Raw genomic sequence first — 22,209 nt, forward strand, 5'->3', positions numbered from 1 at the left:
AAAAAAAAAAAAAACGACATAGTATAGCAAGGCTTTTTTTTTCTTAAAAAAACGACATAGTATAGTAAGACTTTTTTTTCTTAAACGACATTATATAGTAAGGCTTTTTTTTCTCAAAAAACGACATAGTATAGTAAGGCTTTTTTTCTTTAAAAAACAACATAGTATAGTAAGGCTTTTTTTTTTTAAAACGACATAGTAAGGCTTTTTTTTCTTTAAAAAACGACATAGTATAGTAAGGCTTTTTTTTCTTTAAAAAACGACATAGTATAGTAAGGCTTTTTTTTCTTTAAAAAACGACATAGTATAGTAAGGCTTTTTTCTCAAAAAATGACATAGTATAGTAAGGCCTTTTTCTCTCAAAAAACAACATAGTATAGTAAGGCTTTTTTCCTTTAAAACGACAATGTAAAGTAAACCTTTTTCACTTAAAAACGACAAAGTGTAGTAAGGCTTTTTTTTCTTAAAAAAAAAACGACATAGTATAGTAAGGCTTTTTTTCTTTAAAAAACGACATAGTATAGTAAGGTTTTTTTATCGCAAAAAAACGACATAGTATAGTAAGGCTTTTTTCTGTCAAAAACGACATAGTATAGTAAGGCTTTTAGATTCAAAAAACGACATAGTATAGTAAGGCTTTTTCCTTCAAAAGACGACATAAGGCTTGTTTTTCTTAAAAAACGACATAGTATAGTAAGGCTTTTTTATTGAAAAAACGACATAGTATAGTAAGGCTTTTTTATTCAAAAAACGACATAGTATAGTAAGGCTTTTTATCGCAAAAAACGACATAGTATAGTAAAGCTTTTTTTTCTTTAAAAAACGACATAGTATAGTACGGCTTTTTATCGCAAAAAAACGACAAAGTATAGTAAGGCTTTTTTACTGAAAAAAACGACATAGTATAGAGGGGCTTTTTTTTCTTTAAAAACGACATAGTATAGCAAGGCTTTTTACTTCAAAAAACGACATAGTATAGTAAGGCTTTTTTTCTTACAAAAAAACGACATAGTGTAGTAAGGCTTTTTTTTCTTAAAAAAAACGACATAGTATAGTAAGGCTAAGTCTAAGTGTTTAAGTGTATAAGTATTGAGTGGTGGATGGAGCATTTTGTCCAAAAAATGAACCGAAGGCAGTTCGGAATAAAACCTTTGACTGAAAAGTATGACTAAGTGTTTCATATAAATTAAAAAGATTTTCCTTTTTTTTCTACAACTAAGGGAAAATGTGGGAGTTGAACCCAGGTCTTCCACACGGTAGTCCACTGTGTTAACCTCTACCCCACAGTGGCATGCTATACTATGTCGTTTTTTTTTTTTTTTAGCAAAAATAAGCCTTACTATACATTGTTGGTTTTTTTTCATTTAAAAATGCTTTACAATACATGGTCATTTTTATAAGTAAAAAGTCCTACTAGGTGTTAAATATATTAGGGATATTTAACACCTAGTCCTATAAAGAAGTCTTTGTTGTTTTTTTTAATAAAAATACCTTACTTTACATGGTCATTTTTTCAATTAAAAAAACCTTACTGGTCGTTTTTTTTTTTTTTGAGAAAAAGCCTACTATACATGGTTGTTTTTTTTATTAAAAAAGACTTACTATACATGGTTGTTTTTTTTTTTATAAAAAATGCCTTACTTTACATGGTCATTGTTATTAATTAAAAAACCTTACTGGTTGTTTTTTTTAAGAAAAAGCCTACTATACAAGGTTCTTTTTTTATTAAAAAAAAGAATTACTATACATGGTTGTTTTTGTATTAAAGAAGACTTACTATACATGGTTGTTTTTTTAATAAAAATACCTCACTGGTCGTTTTTTCAATTAAAAAAACCTTACTGGTCGTTTTTTTTTTTTTAAAGAAAAAGCCTACTATACATAGTTGTTTTTTTTTATTAAAAAAGACTCACTATACATGGTTGTTTTTTTTTAATAAAAATGCCTTACTTTACATGGTCATTTTTATTAATTAAAAAACCTTACTGGTCGTTTTTTTTTTTAAGAAAACGCCTACTATACATGGTCATTAATTTTTTTTAAAGCCTTAATATAAATGTTCATTTTTTTAAAGATCTATTTAGTTGATTTTTGATTTTTTTTAGGGCGGAGTTACCCGTTTTTGACCCTATGTTAGCATTTTTGAATCAAAAATATATAAACAAGTCCTGTGCTAGCGCTAGCTTAGATGTTTTTATTATTAAATATGAAATACATTTCCCAATTTACAAGCTTACTTGGCCACCTCATCCAGCTTGGGGTCTAGAAAAAACAGCAAAAACAACAAAAATAAACAAAAAACGAGACTTTAAACGCAATTGGAACCATTTGACTATATATCATTCTTTTATTTTGAAATTGGAGCCTCAAAACAAGATAACTAAAGCATTAAATATTAAAGAATTACATATATATGTTGTCACACACTAATTTAACTAAATTGCTGAATTAGTAAAAATTATTGTTAGAATTTACTTGAATTTTTAATAATTATATCCAATTAATTTAAAAAATCGAATCAGACAATTTCAATACAATAAAATATAAAAATATATATATATACTTTATACTCAAACTGATGAATTTAAAATTATTTTAAGAATTTACTTTAATTTTGAATATATATAAACAACTAATTTAAAATCTAAAAAAATAAATCCCACAATTTAAATACAATAAAATATTAATTAATCACACAAATATATATGCTATCACTCCCAAATTTAAACTAATTAACAATTTAAAATGATTTTTAAAATTTACCACCATTTCGAATAATCATATAATACTACACATCATAGACATAATTTCACCGAAAATATTTTAAATTAAAAAAATATTCAACTTAATCGTGAATAATAATATTAAATAATATAATTGAATATGAATATTACCTTGGAAGACGAGTTCAGGGAACTTGGCCAAGTCTCCTCCACCGTACAACCTCTCCAGTTTGGAAATTTCTTCGGCCATTGTTTTCTGATAGGCGGGTCCCGCGTCCACGATGCCACCCGCCGTCGCCCTGGAGACGAAAAGAGGTGAGAATCGAACCCCGGTCTCGGAAACCGTGCGCCAACTCACTTGCTCTTAACGTTGTAGTCGCGGATTTTGTCCAGGAACAGTTTCTGAACCGGGTCCAGTACTTTGGCCTTGTTAAAGACCACGGCGGAGAGGCCCAGGTTCCTACGCAGGGTCAGGGTGACCGCCGGGCGTAGCGTGGATGAGAGTCGGGTGAAGTTGTTGAGCGCCATCTGGTGGTGGGGAGGTATTCTTCCGTTAGGGGGAATTCCAAGGATATTTATTATTATTATTATTTTTAAATTTTTCTGGTTTTAAATTAGAGATGGCGGAGAATAGATTTTAATAGATAAAATATCGGTGAATTTTTCATCTTTTGGACATTTTTAATTTTATTAGTCATAATTTTTAAGACCATTTATTAGTCATAATTTTTAAGACCAATTTGAACATTTTTTAAGTGTTAGTACAAGATAAATAAGTCCATAAAACGGATCTAGTTTGATCAATCTTAACCAAAAGGTTTTAATTTGCTCTTATTCTCATACTGAGCTATTATCTAATTATTATTATTATTTTTAAGTGTTTTGATTTTTATTTCTTATCACAATGTTCTTTTTTTTTTTTTTTTACAAAAATATGCCTTTTTTAATGTATTCGTTTAACAGTTTCCATTCACGTATTTTTCAGAATATAAAAGGTATAAATCAATAATCTCTTACCATAAAATCGGGGAAAATAACAAATAAATACAAAAGGATATACGTATTATTACTATTATTTTAGTTTGTCATATTTATATTTAATACATGGGGAAACAGTAAAAACGTCAACAATTTTTTAAAATTATTTTTTCAGAAACTCAGTAAATTTAGATTATTTAATATTTATACACTCCGATTCCAGAAACCATTACTATTTAATTAAGAACTATATAGTTCTTATTTCTATTTACTACTCTTACCAAAGCTCAGTGTTGAAATTCAAAGCAAGCGAACTTAGCAATGACATTAAAATCAATGCATTTACAAGAACTTTATTGACAAAGCCTACATAAAGACGGAAATAGAAACATTAGCATAGCCTCGGGAAATTCAATATAAACAGCTACATACATTAAACCACACAAGGTCGTTTAGCTAAACAGCTAGTTAGCATTGCTCCATTCACAACTATACGGGACGTGCTAGCTTGAGCTTGCGCGATAAAAAGCGGCACTTTGGAACGTTTCTTGCGAGTCATGACAACTTTAAACGTTCGAAATTAATATTACACGCATATATTGAGCGTAGCGAAGACAGAGGAGCATTCAATAAAGATACATTTGATAAAACGCTCACCTTGGAGTTGACACTTGCGGACTGGCGAGGAAATGTGGACGACCGCTCGCAGTGTATTGTGGGGCTTTGATGAAATCCGGAAAAAGATCGAAGGTTTAACAAAACACAGAAACAAAAGCGTTTGAGTACATTTTAGATGTCATAAAACGAATTATAGTATAATTAAAGATAGTTTATTAATATACTGAGTCATATTATATGTAATTTGTTTATTAGTCGATGTTTTCGCCAAGTGAAAGGCACATTTCGGGGAACCATGAACGCACCATAGTTGCACATTGATAGCAGTGGCGTCATTGGTTTAAGTGTCATCACGTGATTCAAGGACGCCATGTTGTCACCATACTAAGTTGTATTTACGCAGTTTTCGACTCTAAATACCAATTTTTAAACATTTTAAAACATTTATTTGACTCTTACACAAAATAACGTTAAACTGAGTGAAGAGGAAAAAAATCCCCATGTTGATTTTCCGTTTTTAATCCCTCAAAAAATAACGTTTTTTTGTGTTTTGACATCAATACAAGCTTGCTAGCGTTTATAATACATGGTATGCTAACACCAAAACATGCTAAAGCTAGGGAGGAAATAAAAACACTATTTATTGGTACATTCAAAACTTTATTATGGAATAGAGTGTAGAAAGCGTTTTCCCATTCAATGCAAATGGCTAGCAGAATATTACACAAGTAACAAAAACAGCGCCATCAACAGAAAAAAACGTGTATTTCAACTTTTCTACTTCAGTCCGTCGTGCTATTTTTTTTAGCACCGCCAACCAATCCGCTGCCAAAGAGATATTCCAATATTATAATAAAATAATCATAATAAATAATGTCTGCCGTGAAAACAATGAAATGTACTCTTTCGCTTCGGCTCCAGAGCCACATACGGCTCTCGAATGAACGTTCTACATTTATATAATTTTTTTTTGAAGTCACGCGATCACGAGAAGATACGAAATGTACAATCTTTGCTAGCATTAGCATAACCGATAAGTGAGATAGCGGTGTTTTAAGATCTTGTTTTCCGTCAAAACCTTGTCTTTTTTTGTTGTTGTTTTCATGCACTACGACTACGACTTGGGTACATCACGCACGAGTTTAAAAAAAATGACTTTACATGGTTTTTTTTACGTTTTCGGTCTTTTTTCTGGAAAAACAAAATGGAACCCGTACAGGAAAACAGCTCATTCAGAATACATGATAACTAGCATCAACACGTTCGTTAGCATCTTCCGTATATTTAACTTTTGAGAGCTTTTGTGTGACTTAACACAGCCCAGCTGTCATAAGAATGCACAAAAAAGTGGGAGGGAGGGAGGAAGGGGCGGGGTTATTTTCCAGTGTAGAGAGTAAAGGTCAGCAGTATTGCAGGAAATGTGGCTTTTATTTTGGAAATGGGTTTAAAAAGGGTCTTTTAGTGGAATATAAAATAGTAATTATGTAGTTTGTGAACTACTGTGGGTCATTATAGGTCACTTTTGGGGGATTTGGGGTCACTTCCTGTTTGTTTTGGGTAACTTCCTGTTGATTTGGAGGAATTTAAGGCTCATTTTATGTAAATATTGGATTGTTTATGGTTTCTGGGCATCACTGGTTGAATTAGTTTTGGGTTTTGAGGCAGTCAAATTACTTCCTGTTCATTTTGGGTCACTTCCAGTTTGTTTTGGGTCACTTCCTGTTGATTTGGGGGAATTTAAGGCTCATTTTATGTTGATATTGGATTGTTTATGGTTTCTGGGCATTGCTGGGTGATTTAGTTTTGGATTTTGAGGCAGTCAAATCACTTCCTGTTCATTTTGGGTCACTTCCTGTTGATATGTGGATGCATTTAAGGCTCATTTTCTGTTGATATTGAGTTGTTTAGCAACTAGCTTTTAGTCTTCCGAATAGTTCATTTCGTGCCGCACTGTTGACGTAACTCGAGTGTGGGAAAAGGGGAGGGGCTTCGGGCATGGTGAGAAAGGGGGAGGGGTTTCGGCCGTGGAATGAAATGACGCGACGCTGCCCTCAATTCTGCATCTGTTCAAAGAACTTGTAGGTGGGGTTCTCGTAGCCGTTCTGCTGCATTTTCGACAGGTGGCGCTCTTCGGGGGTCACGGCGGCGTCCACCTAAAGGGGGCGCAAAAGATTGGCGGCGGGTTAAGCATTATTCGGATAGTAGACCAATGACTGATCACGCGCCGACCAATCATGCGACATCCAATCTCACACCGACCAATACCCGACGACCAATCACCCGTCGACCAACCACCCGACGACCAACCACCCGACGACCAACCACCCGACGACCAATCACCCGACGACCACCAAGTGACGACCAATCAGGTGACGACCAATCATGCAACAACCAATCTCACGCCGACCAATCACCCGATGACCAATCTCACGCCGACCAATCTCGCGCCGACCAATCTCGCGCCGACCAATCTCACGCCGACCAATCTCACGCCGACCAATCTCACGACGACTAATCACCCGACGAATAATAACCCGACGACCAATCACACAGCAACCAATCAAGCAGCAACCAATCACTCGACGACCAACCACCCGACGGCCAATCACACGACGACCAATCACACAGCGACAATCACATGACGACCAATCAAGCGGCATTCAACCAAGCGACGACCAATCACTTGACAACTAATCGAGCAGCGACCAAACACGCAATGACCAATCACAAAGGTCGACAAAGCAGGACTGACCTCGACGACCCCGTGGTGAATGGAGGTGTACTGCTTCTTCCTCAGCATGACCAGCGTGATGACGATGACCGTGGCGATGACCACGCCCCCCACCATCAGACCAATGATGGCGCCCTTGTTGGAGCCGGCGTCCTCGGCGAAAAACACCTGAAGAAAAAGCCATTTGTCTTTCTGTGTGGGCGTGGCTTCCCCCCCCGGTTGTCTTACAAGTTTCTGGTGGTGGACTTCGTACTCGCTGCTCTGGCGGTCTACCTTCTCCATACGGATTTCGGGGAGGGCGTCCATCTTCAGGCCGGTGACTGGTCGGGAGAAAAAAAAAAAAAAAAGAATGTTGGATTAACAGGAAGTGATCAATGTATCCAACGAGATAAACAGGAAGTGATAAAAAAAAGTTTAAATAAAGCTTTGCAAATGGCAGCTCAAAACTGGATAAAAACTGACATTTGTCCATGTGTTTGTTCATAAATAGTGCCAAAATAACGTTGGCTTTTATTGGGGTAACCCACCCGGTCGCGTGGGAATCCCTCTGTCGACGCTGGGGCGAGAGTCCACCGGCTCCACTGCGGATTGACGGAAAAAAGCACAAGGTTCAAGTCCCGAAATGGCATGGTTGAAATCATTTTCTGGTTGCTAGCTGACCTTGGTTGTCGGTGTTGGGCTGGTTGAAGCTCTCGGGGTGAACGAATCCCAGTCCTCCCAGTCCCAGGTCGCCCGCCGCGTCCTCCCGGGTCAGCGACTCCGCCTCCCCGTCCAGGTGACCCATTTCGGGGTCGGGCACGAGGGCGTCGTTGCCGTAGCTGGCCCGGACGTCCGTCTGCAGGTTGGCCAGCTGTTGCGCCATCTCCGCTTGTTCCTTCTGAAGAAGCTCTGATGGGGCAAAAAAATGGCAGATTGTTAGATTCCAGCCCAAAAAACAAACAGGAAGTGACCCAAAATCTGACCCTCAAAATCAAACTGGACAGTCCGCAGTAAAATCAAACAGGAAGGGAGCCGAAGTTCCTTAAAATCATACAGGAAATGACCCGGGTGAGGAAAATCGGGGTTAGAAAAATCGGGGTGAGAAAATATGGGGAGAAAATTTGGGGCGAGAAAAATGGGTGAGAAAAATTAGGGTAGGAAAAATCAGGGTGAGAAAAATTAGGGTAGAAAAAGTCAGGGTGAAAAAATTTTGGGTGAGAAAAATTAGGGTAGGAAAAGTCAGTGTGAGAAAAATTCCAGGTGAGAAGAATTTCGGGCGAGAAAATTACAGGCAAGAAAAATCCTGGGTGAGAAAATTATTGAGAAAATTCGGGTGAGAAAAATCTAAGTGAGGAAAATCAGAATGAGAAAATCAGGGTGAGAAAAAATCCGGGTGACAAAAATTCCGGGCGAGAAAAGTCTGGACGGGAAAAATTCTAAGAGAAAAAATTCGGGCGAGAAAAATTTGGGGTAAGAAAAATCCAAGTGAGGAAAATCAGAATGAGAAAATCAGGGTGAGAAAAATTCCGGGTGAGAAAAATTCCGGGTGACAAAAATTCCGGACAAGAATAATTCTGGCAGAAAAAAATACGGGCGAGAAAAAATTGTGGTAAGAAAAATACAAGTGAGGAAAATCAGGGTGAGAAAAATTCCGGGCGAGAAAATTCTAAGAGAAAAAATACAGGCGAGGAAAAAATTGGGTGACAAAAATTCCGGGTGGAAACAATTTCGGGTGACAAAAATTCCGGGTGGAAACAATTTCAGGTGACAATTTTGGATGACCAAGATTTCGGGTGACCTCCACATTTCAGAGTTAGCGCCTCCATAAAAGCGTCCCTCCGATAAAACTTACCGACTTGATCCTGGATATCGTCGGCCACGCCGGGCACCTTGTAGAGAAGTCCCAACGATTGGTTCATGCGTTCCTCGATCACGCGCAGGTGCGTCAACACCTGTCGCCCACACACACACACACGTGGGCAACGTCATTTCCACGGGCCCCCCCAAAAAAACACACGACACCCACGCCCGGTCGTACCTGAGGCCTGATTTGGGCCGCCTTCTTGGGGTCCACCATACGGACGTGTTCGAAATGTTTCAGGGTGTGTTGGCGGTCCTTCTGCTCGGCGCGCACGTACTTTTTCAACAGGCCGAAGACGTGGCGGGGCTAAGGGACGGGAGACCGGCGTTACCGACGACACAGTCTGACCCGGCTTTTGAAGGGCGTACGTACCCTGGGGGGGTCCTGCTGCAGGGCGGTCAGGTAGCTTTCCAGGGCCAGACGGCGACGGTCGTTGTGGAGGGCCTCCACTCGGGCCATGTGGGTCTCCACCAGCTGTTGACGTTCGCTGGCCGCTTCCTGTTCCAGGGTCTCCACCTTCTCTTGGAATCGCTACACCCAAAGTTGCCGCAATTAGGGGCACCAAAAAGTACTGACGCGGCTCTACATGCAAAAGTTTGGGGTGACAAACGTTTCAGGTGACATAAGAAAGTTGGGTGAAAGAAAATGTGGGGTGACAAAAATTGGGGTGAGAAACATTCCGGGTGAAAAAAATTGGGGTGTGAAAAATTTCGGGTGACAAAAAGTGGGGTGAGAAAAATTTCAGGTGACAAAAGTTTTCAGGTGATAAAAGTTTGGGGTGACAAAAATTTCGGGTGACAATGTGACCAAAAAAATCGGGTGACAGGTTTAGGGTGATAAAAGTAGGGGGTGACAAAAGTTTTGTGTGACCCAAAATAATTTCAGGTGACAACATTTTTGTGGGTGACAAAAGTTTCAGGTGACCCAAAATAATTTCAGGTGACAACATTTTTTTGGGTGACAAGTTTCAGGTGTTAAAATTTCGGAGTGACAAAACTTTAGGGTGACCAAAATTTGGGGTGACAGGTTTTGTGTGACCAAAAAAAAATGGGTGACAGGTTTGGGGTGATAAAAGTTTGGGTGACAAAAATTTCTAGGTGACAAAAGTTTCGAGTGACAACAATTTCGGGTGACTAAAGTTTCGGGTGACTAAAGTTTCGGGTGACTAAAGTTTCGGGTGACTAAAGTTTTGGGTGACAAACTAAAAATTGTAGTCGTTTTTGAAAGTACTGTGTATAGTTTGTCATTTTTATATTTTTAAGAACAAGGTATGAATTAATAGTGCATTTACCTGAATGACGGCCTTCTTGTCTGCACGTGGAAGATTTTTGGCGTCCCTCTCGGCCTCCTCCCACTCCCTCATCACCTGAGAACAGTAAAAAGACATTTCTTGTTGCCTGCAGGCAAGGCCTCGGCCACTAGAGGGCGTGCTTGGTGATACCTGGGACATGCGTTCGCGGTGTTTGGCCTCCAGGCTGTCTTTGGCTTTCTGGAAATGCGTGTGCTCGTTTTCGTCGGCGGGCGTCTCCAGGTAGTGGTCCACCGCGTCGGGGGAACCCGGCGTGGCCGTGGGGACTTTGGAGAGGGGGGCGAGACGAGGACAAAACAGATGGGGGGAGGATCAGATGACAAGAAAAATCTCCCCCGGATTGACACGTTTTTGCCCGATTAAGAACACACAAAGTAGGTCAAAAGAGGAAGGGGACAGAGAGGGAGGGAGGGAGGGAGTGAGTGGGTTACTAGGGAGGGATGTGGGAGGAGTCATTTAGCCCCTCCTCCAATTTTTTTTTTTTTTTTACATTCCCCAACATAAAAAGAAAATTGGACATTTCATTTTTGGAAGTTTTGGAGCAATTGCGGGTCACTTCCTGTTAGTTATGGGAGTTACCAATATGTGAGTTAGTGCCATGGGAGTTAGCACCAAATGAGTTAGTGCCATAGGACTTAGCGCCATAAGAGTTAGCACTACAGGGGTTAGTCAGCATACAGGGGTTAGCACTACAGGAGTTAGCCCCATAGGAGTTAGTGCCAAAAGAGCTAGCCCCAAAGGAGATGGCGCCATAGGAGTTAGCACTACGAAGCTTAGCACTACAGGAGTTAGCGCCAAGGGAGTTAGCGCTAAGGGAGTTAGCGCCACGGGAGCTAGCGCCATGGGAGCTAGCGCCATGGGAGTTAGAGCCAAAGGACTTAGCACTACAGGAGTTAGCACTACAGGAGTTAGCACTACAGGAGTTAGCACCATTGAAGCTAGTGCCAAAGGTTGGCGACAAAGGAGTTAGTGCCAAAGGAGCTAGCGCCTTAGGAGTTAGCACTATGGCAGTTAGCGCCATGGCAGTTAGCGCCATGGCAGTTAGCGCCATGGCAGTTATCACTATGACAGTTATCACCATGGCAGTTAGAGCCAAAGAAGCTAGTGCTAAATGAGCTAGCACCACGGGAGTTAGCGTCATTGGAGCTAGCGGCACCTTGTTTAAGGACGCTCCCGCAGACGGAGTGGCAGTACTGCTGGGAGTCAAAGTTATTGCGGTTTCCTCCGCATCCGCCGTAGACGAACTGAACGCAGCGGCCCTCCCGCCGCTCAAAGTACCAGCGGGGCAGGGCGGCACGGCACGGTCCCGTCTCGGCGTCGGACCAGCACACGTCTTCCGTGGGGGGAGGCGGGGAGGGGCACACGGGGGAAGGAAAACTGTCAAATATGGATCTATCTTTGTATATATATATATATAGTTATATATCATCAATGGTGGGGGGCGGAGCCGTCCGATTAGTTAGCATGGCGGACTCGCAGTTCTGGGGTTGATTCCCAGCGTCTTGTGGGTTTTCTCCAGGTACTCCACTTTTCTCCTACATCACAAAAAGCTGCATGCTAGGCGAATTGTGTGCTAGGCCAATTGTAGGCTAGGCTAATTGTAGGCTAGGCTAATTGTAAAGTAGGGTAACCGTATGCTAGGCTAATCACATGCTAAGTTCTAATTGTAGGTTAGGCTCACTTGTAGGCTAGGCTAATTGTGTGCTAGGCGAATTGTAGGCTAGGGTAATTGTATGCTAGGGTAATTGTAGGCTGGGGTAATTGTAGGCTGGGGTAATTGTAGGCTAGGCTAATTGTGTGCGAGGCCAATTGTGTACTAGGCTAATTGTATGCTAGACGAATCATATGCTAAGCTAATCATATGCTAGGCTAACTGTATGCTAGGTAATCATATGATAAGTTCTGCCCTGCTATTGGCTGCTACTAATTCGGGGTGGAGCTGCTAGTTAGCTGGGATAGACTCCGGCACCCCTGCAACCCTTGTGAAAATTAATTAATGAATATATTTATATATATAGAGAGAGAGATAAGAAGATATATCTATATATTTATATTAGTGTGCAGGCCAGTGGATGAGTGGTTAGCACGTTGGGCTCACAGCTCAGGGGTTCTGGGTTCAAATCCAGGTTGTTGTTTTCCACCCTCCTGGGCCTGTGTGGGTTTTCTGCGGGTACTCCGCTTTCCTCCCACATTCCAAAAAAAACATGCTATGCTATTTATATGCTAACTTGCTCCTAGCAATGAGAAATTGGACATTTGTGTCTTGGTGCTCTGTGATTGGCTGTCCACAAATTCAAGGGTTTCCCCCACGAGTCAACTGGAATAGGCTCCAGCACCCCCAAGTAAGGATATGTGGACGCTCACTCACCCCTGACGACCTCTTCCACGGATTCGGTGGTGGTTGTTGTGGTGGTGGTTGTCGTCGTCATGGCAACGTTGGCGGCCATCTCGCCCTCGTCGTCGTCGGCAACGTCGTCAAGCGCGTCGTCCTCGTCGTCCTCCTCGTCATCGTCTTCCTCGCCGTCTCCGTCCCGGTCGTTGCCCAGAGCGTCCTCTTCCTCGTCTTCATCCTCTTCCTCGTGTGTCACAGTTTGTTGGGTTTCCTCTCGGCGCTCCGTAGGCTCCGCCTCCCGCACCATACTGGCGGATTGAGGTGGTACGGGAAGGGAATAGGTGGTGAAAATGTAAGATTAGGGAAGTAGTTTTTAAATTAAAAAATTATAGTATTTATTATGTACTGAATTCAAATTTTTAAATAATATTATTTGGTTATTGTAGGTAGAAATAATTTGGTATTGAAATATTTAATTGATTATTTTGTATTTATTATTATTAAATAAAGTATTATTAATTAAAGATTTTGTTAAAAAATAAATTAGAAAAAATACAGGGTAACAAAATTAATAGTCATAAATATTTTGTTTGAGTTTTTTTATTTAATATTTATTTATTTTAATTTATTGTGAATTTCATAAGTAGAAAATAATTGCTTTCCCCCCAGGTTTTATTTAAAGAAATACATTTAATTTATTAAATAAATTTAGAAAAAATACTGAATAAGAAAATTAAAAGTCAAAATATAATTATTTTTTCCCGTTTCTTTTAAATTAAAAAAATATCTAAATATTTTCAATTCTTACATAAAAAAAGTACTTTCCTTCAGGTTTTTAGTTGAATAAAATGAAAAAAAAATAGAAAAAAATATAGGGTTATAAAATTATTAATATTTTCTTAAATTAAAATATTCTTTTAATATAGATTTGTCTTTCTTACATAATAAAAGTTTAGCTTTTCCTCTAGAATTTTAAATAAAAATGCCATTATTCCCAATTAATACTTCCCAATCCCGCGCCACGTACCTGTTATCGGAATAATCTGTCTCGGCTCCGCCCCACCACACGTCGGAATCGTCGGCGTCGCCGCGCTGGGCGCTGTCGGCGGCGGCGGCGTCGCCGCGTTCCGCCTCGGCGGGGCAGCAGACAAACTCCACCCCTCGGAAACGGTCGATGCCGCAGGGGAGGAGCATCCCGTAGTCGTGCAGGTTCATGGTGCGCTCTGCGCAAGACTAAAAAAAAGAGCTACATTAGCCTAGCATACATGTTTTTGGAATGTGGGAGGGGCAATTTAGAGGGATAAATTAGCCTAGCATGAAGGTTTTTGGGATATGGGAGGGGCAACAAGCACCGAAAACGACAAAAAAACTGCTGTTATTAGCAGATAGAAGCTAACGGCTAATGCTAATGACAAAACTAAGATTTGGACAAATTTGAAGGTCTAAAAATGATTTTTGGACGACTAGAAACAACTAAAACGACAAGAAAACTGCTGGTGCTAGCTGCTAACGGCTAATGCTAATGGAGAAAATAAGAATTAGACAAATTTGAAGGTCTACATTTTTTTGGGGATGATCAGAAATACCGAAAACGACAAGAAAACTGTTGATGCTAAAAGCTAACAGCTATTAGCTAAACAGCCAATGCTAATGACGAAAAGATTTGGACAACTTGGAAAGTCCAAAAATAATGTGGATGATTAGAAACACTGAAAACGACAAGAAAACTGCTGATGCTAGCGGCTAGCAGCTATCGGCTAATGTTCATGGAGAAGAAAAAATTCAAATTTGAAGGTCTAAAAAAATAATTTGTGGATGACCAGAAATGCCGAAAACGACAAGAAAACTGCCGATGCTAGCAACTAGCAGCTAATGCTAACAGCTAATGATGAAAAGATTTAGACAACTTGGAAAGTCCAAAAATAATGTGGACAATTAGAAACACTGAAAACGACAAGAAAACTGCTGATGCTAGTGGCTAATGCTAATGCTAACGGAGAAAAAAAATGACATATTTGAAGGTCTAAAAATGATTTGCGGACAATAAGAAACACCAAAAAACGACAAGAAAAATTCCAATGTTAGCGGCTAGCAGCTAATGGCTAAAGCTAACAGCTAATGCTAAGAACGAATGGAAGATTTGAACAAATTTGAAGGTCTAAAAAAGATTTGTGAATGATCAGAAATACCAAAAAACGACAATAAAACTGCTTATGCTAGCTGCTAACGGCTAATGCTAACCTCTTTAGCCACGGTGTGCCAGTGCAGGTGACTCTCGCATTGGTCCATGCGCTCCTGGTGGAGAAACTTGCACTTGTCGGGAACCAGCAAGGCGTCGCTCACAAATTCGCCCACTGCAATCGAGAGCACACGATTGGACGATTAGCGTCCACTTCAAATAGATTGGACGCCTTTAAAAGAAGAAGAGGGAAACTGACCTAGACAGCGGTAGGGCACCACGATGTGGACGTGACTACGGCACTGCTTGCGGCCTCCCTTCTTGCACCAGTTCTGGATGCTGACTGGTTGATTGGCTTCCACCACGTTAGTGATTTGGAGGGATGGGTAAACCTACACAGACACACAATTTATAATTTTTAAAAGTGCATTATTTTGAATAAATAGTCGATACACAGTGCGTTCAAAAAGGAAAAATCTCCCGAATTATTCAGTTTAAAAGAAATAATTTTAAATTTAGATTGAATATTTAAATTTATTATTTTTCTGGATCATTTCAATTTCACAAATGGTTTAATTTTGTATATTTATAATTTTAAAAAGCACATTATTTTTAATAAATAGTCGGTATACAGTGCATTCAAAAAGGTAAAATCTTCAGAATTATTCTATTCAAAAGGAAAAGTTTCAAATTGAAATTTAATATTTAAATTTATTATTTTTCTGGATCATTTCAATTAACAAAAACGGTTAAATTTTGTCTATTTACTTTTTTTAAAAGCACAATATTTTGAATAAACAACCGATACACAGAGCGTTCAAAAACATAAAATCTCCAGAATTCTACTTGAAAAGGGATAATTTTGATTTTAAATTGAATATTTAAATTTAATATTTTTCTGGATCATTTCAATTAACAAAATCTGTTAAATTTTGTCTATTTACATTTTTAAAAAGAACATTATTTAGAATAAACATAAAATTTCCCGAATTAATCTATTTAAAAGTAATAATTTTAATTTTAAATTGAATATTTAAATTTATTATTTTTCTGGATCATTTCAATCAATAAAAACGGTTAAATGTTGTATATTTACAATTTTAAAAAGCACATTATTTTGAATAAATAGTCAATACATAGTGCGTTCAAAAACATAAAATGTCCAGAATTATTCTTTTTAAAAAGAATAATTTTAACTTTAGATTGAATATTTAAATTTGTTATTTTTCTGGATGATTTCAATCACCCACCCACCCACCTCCTGGCAGTAACGCAAGATGGCCTCCTTGGTCCCCACGCAGGTGTTGGTGCCGGACGGGTCGCTCTCCCACTTGCCGCTCTGCACGTTGACGTGCATGTTGAGTTTCCCGCAGAACATGGCCACCTGGGGTTCGGCCAGCGGGCCCGCCGAGCCGTCCGTGGGCACCTGTGCCGCCAGAGGGAGCCACAGAGAGTTACACCTCAACATTTGCCAAACCTTTTTTTGTATTTTCTCGCATTAAAAGCCGTATTTGTAACTGTAAAAAATGAGGATATCAAGGGTTTTTATTTTTGGGAGGAGGCGGCAAAAAACAAAACAAACCAAAACCAAACCACAAAAATAAACCAAAACCAAAAACAAAAACAACAACCAAAAGTAAACCAAAACCAAAAACTAAAACCAAAACAAAACCAAAAACTAAAACAAAAACAACAACCAAAAGTAAACCAAAACCAAAAACCAAACAAAAAATAAAACAAAAAGCCAAAACCAAAAACTAAACCAAAAACCAAAAGTAAACCAAAACCAAATGAAAACCAAAAACCAAATCTAAACCAAAACTAAAAATAAAACCAAAAACTAAAACAAAAGTAAACCAAAACCAAATCAAAACCAAAAACCAAAATCAAAACCAAAACCAAATACTAAAACTAAATCAAAACCAAAAATAAAAACAAGAAACTAAAACAAAAAATAAAACCAAAACCAAAAACCAAAGCAAAAAATCAAATGAAAGCACAAATAAAACCAAAATAAACAATAAAACCCTAACCAAAATGTTGGGTTTATTCTGTATTACTATTATAAATATAGATATTGTTTCTGCCACGTCCATAACACTCGTGACGCACTTTGGGTTTTTTCATTATGTAATTATTATATGATTCTTAGGTCAAGGAAGTTGTATAATTACTCTAATCTAAATGTTGTTTAGGTCTAGTCTCCTGTTTTTGTTATTGGTAAAATACTTTGATTGTTATTGTAGTCCCAGATGTTGTTTTTACTCTTCCGTGATGGAATGATCAACAACTCTGTAAATTGTTTTGATTCATGACAATAAGAGTCGTACGAGAACGTCTATTCGAGGAGACGTTCGGAAGTTGTAAGGTGACACTTGCTGAAACTCTCCCCTCCGGAGGGTTTTACCTGTTGTTATCCATTTCTATTTCATTAAATGTCAATAATTGAATAAGATGTCTGCCTGCAGTTATTGATAATTACGGACAAAGGTAATTATTAATGAACCTAACAGGCGGCAAAAAACAAAACAAACCAAAACCAAACCACAAAAATAAACCAAAACCAAAAACTAAAACCAAAAGTAAACCAAAACCAAAAACTAAAACTAAACGAAAAACTAAAACTAAACCAAAAACCAAAACAAAAAATAAAACAAAAAGCCAAAACCAAAAACTAAACCAAAAACCAAAAGTAAACCAAAACCAAATCAAAACCAAAACTAAAAATAAAACCAAAAACTAAAACAAAAGTAAACCAAAACCAAATCAAAACCAAAAATCAAAACCAAAACCAAAACCAAAACCAAATCAAAACCAAATCAAAACCAAAAATCAAAACCAAAACCAAATCAAAACAAAAAACCAAATACCAAAAACTAAAACTAATACAAAACCAAATCAAAACCAAATCAAAACCAAATCAATACCAAAAACTAAAACTAAAACAAAACTAAATCAAAAACAAAAATAAAACCAAAAACCAAAACAAAAAACTAAAACAAAAACCAAAACCAAAAAAATTAAACATAAATAAAATAAAAAAAACAATAAACCTACCCCCCCCCAAAAAAAAAAAACCCAAAACCAAATGCAGAAAAACAAAAAAATGTCCAAATTAGCTGGAGCCAAATGGACAGAAACGGGAAGAGAAACGACTTGTATTGTTTCCTCGGCTAATCTGGTTCATGGTTTGAAAGCCCCTGCCTGGCCGGTAGGCAAGTCATAAGAATCAAAATAAGCCCCGCCCCCCCAGGCAGAGCCATCTACTCGTAGTCGGCGCCAAGTTGGCGTCTCAAGTGAAGAAAATGGATCATTAGAAGAAGGAGGGAGTCGCTACGCTATGCTACGGTACGCTTCTTGGCCATCCCTGCTCATTTCAGAACAATGAGAATGCTCCAAGACCTTCTTTCCCAGAAATAAACAAAAGGGGGGGTGCCGTGGACTTTTTTTTTCATTGGACAAATAGGCCATCGCCATGATGATGATGGAATCTTTGGGTGAAAGGGTCAGTTGATTAGCTAGCATGTTTTTTTGCTTATTTTGGGGCATTTTTTTAGTTATGTTGGGGGAATTTTTGGGTCACTTTTTATTTTGGAGTATTTAAGGGTCACTTCTGGTTCATTTTGATGTAATTTTAGGTCACTGCTGGTTAATTTGGGCATAAGTCCGGTTATTTCTGGTTTATTTTGGCGCAATTTTGGTCAACTCCTGTACATTTTTACGCAATTATGGTCACTTCCGCCTCAATTTTTGGTGTGATTTCAAGGGACATCCAGTTCATTTTGGTGAAATTTCATTTTGGTGAAATTTCTTGTCACTTCCACTTTATTTTGGTGCAATTATAGTCACTCCTGTTTTTTTGGGTGATTTCAACAGACATTCAGTTCATTTTGGTGCAATTTCAGGTCACTCCGGGTTAATTTGGGCACAATTTCAGGTCACTTTCGCTTTATTTTGATGCAATTTTGGTCACTTCTGGTTCATTTGGGCACAATTTCAAGATAATTTCTAGTTAATTTGGCACAATTACATGTAACTTCTGTTTTTTTGACACAATTATGGTCAATTCTTGTTCATTTGGGCACAATTTCAGGTCACTATCAGTTTTTAACACAATTATGGCCACTTCCCGTCCTTTTTTTGCAGATTTTCGGGTCACATCCGGTTTATTTTGACAAAAAAGGCCACTTCCTGTTCATTTGAGTGTTTTTTTAATTGAAATATTGAACCATGATTTTTGTTGTTGTTGCCAGATTTTATGAACACCAATGTATTTCTTTTTGGGAGACTTTTGACTTTTTTGTATATTTTTATTGTTACTACCAGAAATAATGACCACCAATGGACTATCCTTTCTAGCTCCGCCTCTCAGTGAAGAGGGGGGCGGGGCTACTCATCTGGATTAAGAGAAATCAAATCTCTTTTTTTTAGTCCCAATCTGGCGGGTACATTTTACAGGAAATTTGGGTTGCCATTACACGACACGAGTACGACCCGGAGAAGAAGAAAATAAATAAAAAATTCCGTTGAAGTCAGCAAAAAAAAAAACGAGGTTAACTGCAAGGCAGGCAAATTGGGCCGCCTTGGAAATGATGCAAAACGGAGCAAAAAAAATGGATCAAATGAATTTAAAAATAGCAGAGCTGCAAAAACGTCATATTTTGTCGGCGGTAAAGAGATTTTTTTTCTCGATTTTTTGACGCTTTAAAGTAAAGATCAATGTTAGTTAATGCAAAAAAAATATGAATGAAGATCGTCATGACGACAGATGACGGTCAAGATTGTTGTTGTTATGAGGGTTTAAAAGGACAATTTCAATAAAAAAATAAGGTATACAGGGAATGTATCAACGTTTTGGGGGATTTTGTGACGTGGATCGCGTTTTTTTGGAAATGGGAACAGTCATTGTGACCCAAAATTTGAACAAAATGACCCAAATCTGAATAAAGTGACTCAAAATTTGAACAAAATGATCCAAAATTTGAACAAAATGACCCAAAATTTGAACAAAATGACCCAAAATTTGAACAAAATGACCCTAAATTTGAACAAAATGACCCTAAATTTGAACAAAATGACCCAAAATTTGAACAAAATGACCCAAATCTTGAACAAAATGACCCAAATCTGAAGTGACAAAAACTTTGAACAAAATGACCCAAAATTTGAACAAAATGTCCCAAATCTGAAGAAAGTGACCCAAAATGTGTCCCAAATCAACAGGAAATGACCCTAAATGTCCAAAAATCAACCCTAAGTGACGCTATAATGTCCCAAATTAACAGGAAGTGACCCCAAAATGACCCAAATCAATCGAAAATCACCCTTAAATGCCCAAAATCGACAAAGGACATTTTAGCTATTTTTATATATTTTTAAATTTTACAAAATGATCTTTGAACTAAAAACACAGAAAAACATGATTAAAAATGACAATTATTAATTCAAAGAAATAGATTAAAAGCCCTGAATATTCTGTTTTTTTTATAGATCTAAAACAATGTTTATTTGAGCTTTTCATTAAATATATTTTTAAATTTTTACATTTTTTTAGCTAACAATAAAAAAATGAATTAAAAATGACAATTATGGATTAAAAGAACAGGATTAAAAGCCCTGAATATTCCATTGTTTATAGATCTAAAACAATGTCTATTAGAGCTTTTCATTCAATATATTTTTAAGTTTTGACATTTTTTTTAGCTAAAAACACTAAAAAAAGAAATAAAAAAATGACAATTATTCATTTAAAAGGGGGGAAAATCATCTATCATTTTTATTTGATCCTAAAACAAAAACTCATTTTCGGGCCGCACAAAATGACCCAGCGGTCCACATTTGGCCCTCCAACCGCCACTTTGACACCAGTGCACTAGTGCATCACGGTAGGTTTTAGGTTTTTTTGATGTATTTATTTCTTTAGGAAGGCAAAAAAAAATGGAGATAAGACAACAAACACTATAGTCCGCAGTTTAAAATAGAAAAGAAGGAAAGAGCAGGAATGACACAATAGCGTCCAGCTTCAATGCTGCAGTGCACCGCCGCCATCTTGCTTATCTTTCCTCCATGAAAACGACACAAACGACTGACTTCCCTCGTCAAATTCCTCCATTTTATCCATTTTAAACGTTCATTTATCGGTTAATTTCCAACCCCAAGACACGTTTTAAGCCACAAAAATGCGCATTATTAAGTCGTGTCGTCTCTCAAACACGCCCACTTGACTAAAATTAGCTCTTAGGCAGTTAAAATGACAAATAATACGTCAAAATAACGTTTCCGGTCGGATTTAACACGATGTTAGCATGTATTAAATTAACGTTAAGCGGTTAGTATCGATAAAAAGGGACTCAAATGGGGTGGAAAAATCTGCGTTGTCCGGTTTAACCTGAAGCATTCGCCGCATAATATGTGACGTTTTTAGGAAATGTAGTGCTTATTAACCATGTTTATGGTAAACATACGGTTTATATGTTTTAAAAATGTATGTTTCGTGAGGAATTAGCATTGCGTTACATGCTGGGTGTTGGATTTAAAGCCCCGTTTCAACAAAAGGTAGCGGAACATGCTACACTTCCGGTTATTACAGAGTTAAAAGATAAGCAAGCGTCGAAATTATGCATTTACAAACACATGAAGGAGTAAATATATATTTTGGAAAATGCTAAGTCATCTTAGGTGATGTAATATGCTAATAAAATGATGTTAGCTGCCTTTTCGGGCTTCTTTTGTGTTAAGATTGAATACATTGTGAAAGGCCGGAACCTTCAAGTTCCGGTGGCGAACACGAGCGAGCTTCGGTTTCATGACAACGTTGGAAAAAAAGGGATAAAAAGAGCGTTCTTACCTCGACAGCTAGATTGGACGCCGCCAGGAAAAGTAGCGTTAAGGCCGCTTGTACCTTCATATTGTCCGTTTGTGTGGTCTTTTTTGTTATAAAGGTGTTTTTGGGGGGTGCCAGACTGCGCGTTCTGCGTCTTCGACTCCCGTTGTCTGACCGCTCCAATCCGCACAGCTGCTGGGAGTCGGATCACGTGACCAGGATGAGCGTGCACGCCTACGACGCACGCGCGTTCCCGTGGTTGGGTTTTGGTTGCCATTGACTGCGGGTAGTGGACGTAGATTACTGTCAATGGCAGGTTAATGAGGTGAAAGGGAATGTTATACCAAATAAAGAAATTCTAAGAAACATTAAAAAAATACATGTATATATTGTACAGAGTTTTACACCAATTAAATGCTGGAATTTTGTGATATTATTCAAAAACATTAATTTATGAAATGAAAGTTGGGATGTTTTACATAGTATATTTACAATTTTTAAATGCACAGTATTTAGAAAAAACAGTCGATACATTGTGCGTCCAAAAGCATAAAATCTCCAGAATTATTCTTTTTAGAATAATAATTTTAAATTTAGATAGAATATTTATATTTAAACATTTTTGGGATAATTTCAATAAACAAAAAAAGTTAAATTTTAAACATTTACAATTTTA

General features: G+C 37.9%; 2 protein-coding genes across 3 annotated transcripts; both read right to left on the reverse strand.

Annotated features, from left to right (window-relative positions):
* Positions 1-2,174: 2,174 nt before the first annotated feature.
* Positions 2,175-4,449, reverse strand: atp5pf (ATP synthase peripheral stalk subunit F6). Its single transcript, XM_077721956.1, has 4 exons — positions 4,359-4,449; positions 3,082-3,251; positions 2,895-3,022; positions 2,175-2,262 (listed from the first exon to the last, which is right to left on the reverse strand). The coding sequence occupies exons 2-4, from the start codon at positions 3,249-3,251 to the stop codon at positions 2,234-2,236; spliced, it is 327 nt and encodes a 108-aa protein (XP_077578082.1). The 5' UTR covers positions 4,359-4,449; the 3' UTR covers positions 2,175-2,233.
* Positions 4,450-6,145: 1,696 nt separating this feature from the next.
* appa (amyloid beta (A4) precursor protein a) lies at positions 6,146-21,750 on the reverse strand. 2 transcript variants are annotated; one of them, XM_077712867.1, is made up of 16 exons: positions 21,558-21,750; positions 15,969-16,136; positions 14,970-15,102; positions 14,773-14,885; positions 13,559-13,764; positions 12,568-12,839; positions 11,356-11,532; positions 10,332-10,465; positions 10,182-10,256; positions 9,263-9,421; positions 9,068-9,196; positions 8,882-8,981; positions 7,711-7,938; positions 7,578-7,631; positions 7,072-7,370; positions 6,146-6,472 (listed from the first exon to the last, which is right to left on the reverse strand). In XM_077712867.1, the coding sequence occupies exons 1-16, from the start codon at positions 21,615-21,617 to the stop codon at positions 6,371-6,373; spliced, it is 2,409 nt and encodes an 802-aa protein (XP_077568993.1). In that variant the 5' UTR covers positions 21,618-21,750; the 3' UTR covers positions 6,146-6,370. The 2 variants fall into 2 exon arrangements, with proteins under 2 accessions (XP_077568993.1, XP_077569002.1); XM_077712876.1 differs by lacking the exon at positions 11,356-11,532 and having other exon boundaries at positions 21,558-21,749.
* Positions 21,751-22,209: the final 459 nt, after the last annotated feature.

This window comes from Stigmatopora nigra, chromosome 1 (genome assembly GCF_051989575.1).
Source record: "Stigmatopora nigra isolate UIUO_SnigA chromosome 1, RoL_Snig_1.1, whole genome shotgun sequence".
In the NCBI taxonomy this organism is placed as follows: Eukaryota; Metazoa; Chordata; class Actinopteri; order Syngnathiformes; family Syngnathidae; genus Stigmatopora; species Stigmatopora nigra.